The 7013-nt window shown below is 34.1% G+C and overlaps 1 protein-coding gene across 1 annotated transcript; it reads left to right on the forward strand.

The window, feature by feature from the left end:
- Nucleotides 1-797: 797 nt before the first annotated feature.
- LOC129262514 (tubulin-specific chaperone A-like) lies at nucleotides 798-5254 on the forward strand. The gene is made up of 3 exons (XM_064099690.1): nucleotides 798-968; nucleotides 2144-2230; nucleotides 3121-5254. Exons 1-3 carry the CDS (start codon nucleotides 813-815, stop codon nucleotides 3205-3207), a joined length of 330 nt encoding a protein of 109 aa, XP_063955760.1. The 5' UTR covers nucleotides 798-812; the 3' UTR covers nucleotides 3208-5254.
- The last annotated feature ends 1759 nt before the right edge of the window (nucleotides 5255-7013 follow it).

The following is a 7013-nucleotide window of genomic DNA, read 5'->3' on the forward strand; positions in this document are numbered from 1 at the left end:
CACATAGTGTTGGGGCAAAAAGTACATCCTTTATAAAATATTTTAGTCTTTTTATACCCTCGCAAATTGGACCGTAAACGTAGTTTTCCAAGCAAAATATACATGTACACGTATACCCTTTTTTCTTTATTTTAGGGTTCTTGACACCCTTATTACATTACGTACGTAACGTGCCCTATCTTGAAAAACAGATCCTTTTTACGTGTTTTTTCTGGTCACGCATGGTATCCACTCATCAATGGAAGTGGCCCCCGGGGGAAATCCGTTAAAAGATTAAGAAAGTTATTGGAATCTTAAGTTTTGGATTTGTGGCGCTATAAAATAAACGAGCAGCTGCCCCATAATGTTATGTAATATTAAATACATGAATTTCATTTTTTAATGGTTCCAGATGACTTATTTTTTATTTCTTTTCATGATCAGATGTGAAATGATTTATAGATAAAAAAACAGTAAAACCATTTTCAATTTTCTGAGAAAATGACATTTCATTTATTTTTTTACCATTCGATATGTAGGAATGCTGCTAGCATATGATGTCACAAATCAAATAATTAAAATTCCAATAATTCTTTAAATCTTTGGTGGATTTTTCTCAAACCTTCGTCAATATTTTTAAATTATTTTTTTCTGCTGTTTTTACAATAAACTTTTTGTCAGGGTGAACTTCTCCTTTAAGGCGAATTAAAAGGACAATCACAGGCCCAGCTTATACTTGTAGGTGATCTTGTAGTAACTTAATGTTAGAACTTTTAATTGAGTTGACATGATTAAGTACGTATCTCATTTGGGTTGATTGTTTTCTTATCTTGATGGAGAAAATATGTCAATCTTTGGTATCTTATCTTCTTTTTCTCAATAGGTGTACAAAAGAAAAAGTGATGTATGAAAAGGAAGTTGTTTCGCAAGAGAAAAAAGTTGAAACAATGAAAGCAGGAGGAGACGATGAATATAATATCAAGAAACAGGTTTGTACATCTCTTCTATATCTAACTTTACTTATATCTGATGTGGGGCCCCATTTCATAAAAAGTTGCTATGGTAGTAGCTCTTGCTAAAATGTCAACTTTCATTGAAAGGGCCAATCAAAAAGCAGAATTTTTACTATTGTCATGGTAGTTGACTTCCACCAAGAGTTGCTATCATAGCAACTTTTTATGAAATGGGGCCCTGAAGCTTGTTTTGATACACCCCTGTATCCAAAGAATCTACCCATATAGTTACACAACTAATGCATGCTATTATATGACAAACTTGCATGCATGTAACTATCGTCGTCATCATCACTGTAATCATCATCATCATCATCACCACCACCATCATCATCATCGTGGTCATCACCATCACACCATCACCATCATCATCATCACCATCATCATCACCATCATCACCATCATTATCAGCCAGTAGCAGCCAGTAAAATACTGAAATATAAGGCCTGGCATCTTTACCATCCCTCTCTTTCTTTCCCCAATGATCTCCAAGACCAAACTTGTGGACTGGTGCCAGAATTTATGAAAATTTTGCAATTGAACAAAATTGTTTATTCTAGAGTATATTAATTGTCAGGTCAGAACAGGAAGTAATTTTTCGTTAGAACTAAGGATGAGAATAAGTTGTTATGATCTTGAACACTGCATCCATGAAAGGAAAGTGGTATTATCTTGACATCCTCATCGACTCACCCCTTCTCGGCAGTAGATCTTCTGCTTTGAGTCCATTTTCTTTTCTCCTGCTTGAGTTTGAATTTATCTCACCCCAGCTGTATTTCTATTTTACTCACCCAGCTAAAGAAAATCTCCATCACCTTAAAATACCTCATTGTTTCTAATGTGCAAAGATAATGTCCAAACACAGTAAATCTTGCGCTAAGTACTGGTGATGTGGTCTGTGAGCACTTTGAGTTGCAATCTCCTGTTTGCTTGGGGTTTTCAGCAGAAGAATCCCTGATTACATGTTTTTTAGATGATTGGGGTTCGAGTTGGAGTCATGAATTGAATTTCCAGGAGAGCATTTCATGAAACAAATTCACTGACTATATTGTTATAAGCTACCCAAATCCTTGCATCTGATTGGCTCAGAGCAAATTAGTGGGTGAAAAGATGCCTCTTTGAGTCTTTATTTTGAATTTTACATTCTTCAGATTGAAGTACTTGAGGAATCTAAAATGATGATCCCTGACTGTACAAGAAGAATAAGGTCAGCCTTTACAGACTTGCAGAATTTAATTGTAAGTACATCAAACCTCCTTTTGTCTCTTAATAATGTTATTGACTGGGTACTCTATCAAGTAGGGTTGACAATTTTTGTGTCTCTATTTAATTGCAATTGCAAGTCAATTTCAGAGCCCAGAATCAATCATAAGTTTTATGATTGATTACATATTTACAATTGATTGCTAGTCTGCATCTGTATTCATTAAATGATGAGATTCATTTATAGGTATCTTGCCTTTTATTGACATATTTAATTTCTTTTGATTCTTAATTGCTAGCAGTGACACTTTGAAAAATCAATAGACAGGATGTTTTTAGTCTGTTTCCAAGATGGTTTGCCATTCTTAAGTATGAACATTTATTTAGTCATTCATTCATAAAACAAAATGAAGCCTTGCAGTGGAAATTGTTATTGTTTTTACTGTACATAAATTGAATTTGGTTAATTTTGTCTACATTTGTCCTTTTTCAAGAAACTTTCTGTTTTCACATAATATTTCCATTCAATCTTTTGCTCTGTCTCTTTTTCTTTATGTGCATTCTGATCTCTCTGTTTCCCTCTTCTCTCTCTTCCTCTCTTTCTTTTCTCTTTGTTCTTGTTCTGGCCTCTCTGTTTCTCTCTTATCTATCTCTCCTCTCTTCCTCTTCCTCTTCCTCCCACCTCTCCACTCTCTCTTTCATTGCTCTCGTTTTTTTTAAATCAATATTTCTAAATTTTGTAATTATTTGAAAATGTTTTGCCTCACAATGCCAATTTATTTATCATATTGTCTCTCTTTTCTCTTTTTATTCTGCATTTTTCTCTCTCTCCCCTCATCCCTTCAATCCCCCTCTCCCCCTCTCTCTTCCCCAAATCTTATTCTCTCTCAATCGTCTTCATGCTTATTCCTTGTTTACTGTGTAGGACCAAGAGGAAGAATTGAAGGAAGCAGAAGAATATCAGATAGCTGCTGCCCTTTTATTAGAACACAAGGATGCTGTCGAACACTGAGTCGATATGTGTATATCAAGCCAACCATTTGATCATGAATGTATCTTTGTGTGTGCGTGTGTGTTTGTCTTTAATTTGTGCAGTTGATTCACAATGAACCCCTTGGCTTCCAGAGGGTCCAGTTTCATAAATTGAGTCAAATCAATACAAATTGTTTTTATTCAATGATAAAATTGCAGCATGCAGTAGCTTATTGTACTCGCTTGTAAGCTCGTCATTGATGACAAGAATTATGAAATAGGACCAGGGGCCCGTAACACAAAGCTTAGCAATGATCGTAGAATATTTGTTCGCTAATCTGTGTTTTACGGGCCCCTGGTCAATTTTTAGTTTGCTAGTCTTGACTGAATAGCTGGAGTGAGACATAGAGACTGTTTAAGAGCATGACAACCTTTCATATGAACGAGAAAACAGACAAATCACTTTAAGAAAGGCTATCATATTAATCCAGGTTCACACCTTTGCGTTTTTAAAGCTGTGTATTGCTGCATCAGCCTAAATTGGAATATACAGCCTAATGCAGCATACTATGCAGCAAAATATTCATTTGCAATCACATTTTTGCCTCATATAAAGTTGCACACAGGACAGTGAGGTGATGTGAGCTATAAAAGCAATGTAATGTGAGGTAAATTGAACACCAACGCTGCGTTAATGCCTGCATAAGCCGCTTGCTGTTGCTCATTGTTGCTTGTCCTTGCTCGCATTTACACGTCGCCACTCATCTTTTTGTTGAGTTCTGTCATGGATGTTTGAAAAAATTTCAAACTATCAAGCTAAAGCGCAAGGCCTCTGCGTTAGTCTGCATATTGACCTTTCATTAGCTTGTTTCATTACGTTGTTTTGTGTTTGACTACATTTAAGCAATCCGCAGCTGAACGCAGCCCAAAACACAAGGTTTGAGCCAGTCTTAAGGGTCTTACATGTGGAATTGCCCATGTCCAGGTGAATCTGCTTAATTTGAGTCTCGTTGAACGACAAAACTTTGTTGGATATAGATAAAATTTGACTTCAGTAGATATTGTTTGTAATCGCAGTGCTTGCATACCCTGTTGCGAAAATTCACTTTGACGTTGAGAATTATTTGATTAATGGAAAGTCTATCAACAAATGATGCAGTCACACCAGTGAAATTGTCTCCAGACTGATGAAATCTATGAAGGTATTACCAATTGTATAATATTGGTTGAGTTGGAGTCTGTTTCATTGGTGTGGCTGCAGCATTCTGCAGACTCGGCCATAAGTTGTTAAAATGAGTTTTTTTTATACATATCATTATCAAACGTTATTATGTGATTAATGTATCTTTTTTTGTAGTAAGCAATGTCTGGATGTTATAAATGTCTATTTGATTATTCTGTTTTGTGAATATGGAAGACATTGCAATTATAAATCTCTCTGTGAATAATTACCAGCAAGCTTGAATCTTTTTAATGTAAACATAAATGATGAATGAAAATGATGATTCTCTATGTCTATAATTGGTATTGAAAAATGAAAATGTTTGGAATATTCTGAGAAGGAAGATAAAATTAACGAATGAGTTTACACTTTTCACATCCGATTGCATTTTGACTGTAATTGAGAATGTACACTCTTTCATTATACACAATTGATGGGAAATATTTACTGATAAGCAGAATATGATAGGTGCTTAATCAGACTTAAGAATGGATTGTAATTTTATTATTTATTACACACAAATCCCTGAATTCTTGTTATTTGATGTGCATTATACATAATGATAGCAAAGAAGTTATACTAGTTCAATTTTGCTCATTTCATGCAAATATACTTTTGCTGGGGTAGAGTTACCATTTAAAAAATGCAGAAAGGGGAAGCAAAGGAGTGGGGTTGAATTTTATTCATATCATCTCTTTTTTATGAGATATGTATGTAATCTAAGATGTTCTTTCTCTAATTCAATGTATCATACCATTGACCTAAATTGTAATCAGTTTGTAAAAATACAGTATATACATGTACATGTATGTTGATGAAAATATGTAATAAAACACATTCCTGTGTCCAGTTTATCAAAACTAAACCCATCATTTCTCTGTTTATTGTTTAAGTTATTTCATTTACAGTATTTTGAGAGTCTAGCTCTAATTTGATTTTGATTTTTATGAATTTATTTAACTTGTCCTCATGTGTATTTTTTTAGTTTTAATATGCATGATTGTTTCATGGAGTAAGGGACACACCATAAGATATCCAGGGGGGGGGGGCTGGAAGTTAAAAAAGAAAAAAAAACTTGACTTGCTATATGAGCAAAAAAAAAAAAAAAAACTTGACTCACCATCAGAGTAAAAAAAAAAAATTGGTCCACTGACAAATCATCTGAAAGGGACAACCCCCCCTCCAAACAAAAAGTTTGTCTCAATGGACTGGAGAAAAAAAAACTTTACTCAAAGAAGAAAGGGGGGGGGGGGAATTTGCATCAACCCAAACTTCCAGCCCCCCCTCGGGTATCTAATGGTGTGTCTGTAACTTTGGACTGCTGTAAAAATACGTAAACATTTATATAAAAAAATGGGAATGACAGAATTGCATTGGGTTAGGTAAACTTTGATATCAATGTCAAATATTGTGATGTGATCCAGTGGGTGATTTTAAGTCCGGTGTTGGCCTTGGTGTTGAAATTTGGATTGCTTCCCCTTGCTCCAAAACTTATTCAGAGTTTGTAAAACTGATCCAGGTCACATTATTGACATCTCAACAACTAGTGAGTAACTTTTCGGGACCATTTTCATTTTATGTTTGGTGTTATAATCGTGTAAAAATTGACCGAACACCAACACCAAAAGGTCAACACTGACCTTGAAATCACCCAGTGTATTTACTAAGTCTTAAAGGAAGAGTTCACCCTGATGATATGTTTGTTTTAATGAAAGAAAAATAATAGTGAAGGATTGATGAAAAACCATCAAAGAAAGTTATGAAATCATAAAGTTTTTAATTTGTGACGTGATATGCGATAAGCTCCCCCATATATCATGTAATATGAATCCCGTAATTTTTGTTTATGGAACACTGATGAATGGAAATATTTTTCTTATATAAGGGAGTATGAAATGATGTGTCTAAAGATGTATCCCCCACACAAATAAAATCACTTATTTTTTGAGAAATCTGCATTATATGGAATTTATATCACATGACGTATAGAGGAGCTGTTTGTGACATAAAATCATAACCTTAACAAAATTGTAACTGTTATTCAACAGATTTTCATCAAACCTTCAATATTCTCTAATTTTTCTTGAATTAACACCAAGTTATTATCAGGCCAGGGTAAAGTTTCCCTTGAATAATATCTGAGGTGTTTCCAGGCTACATTAATCTAGACCCTTCATTTATTTTGGTGCATTTGAAACAATGACTTATTAAAGCCCTATGTGATCAATCTTTATTCTATTGGCTACTGTATTTTTTTTCTTTATTTTTTCATAATTTGATAATGATGATGAATATTATGATAATAATCATAATCCCATATAATAATACTAATATTTAGTACATATGTATATTTTAAAGGTTAAAGGAATTTTTCTGAAGAAGTTCGGAAGAGGCTGAAAAGAATTGAAGCCAGTATTTTTTTCTGAATGGCATATAAAGAAGGAGCAAATGTAGAACAGTGAAAATATGATATAGTCTATTGGTAAGTTTTGAGATGTTATAATAACATTTTAACAAATTGAAATTTGCTTTTGAACCCTGAGACCACCAGAGGGGGGGGGGGGACTTTCTTGATATTTGGTACAAAATGTCTTGGGAAGTTGGGATATATTCTTAAAGGACAA

Source organism: Lytechinus pictus, chromosome 5 (assembly GCF_037042905.1).
Source record: "Lytechinus pictus isolate F3 Inbred chromosome 5, Lp3.0, whole genome shotgun sequence".
In the NCBI taxonomy this organism is placed as follows: domain Eukaryota; kingdom Metazoa; phylum Echinodermata; class Echinoidea; order Temnopleuroida; family Toxopneustidae; genus Lytechinus; species Lytechinus pictus.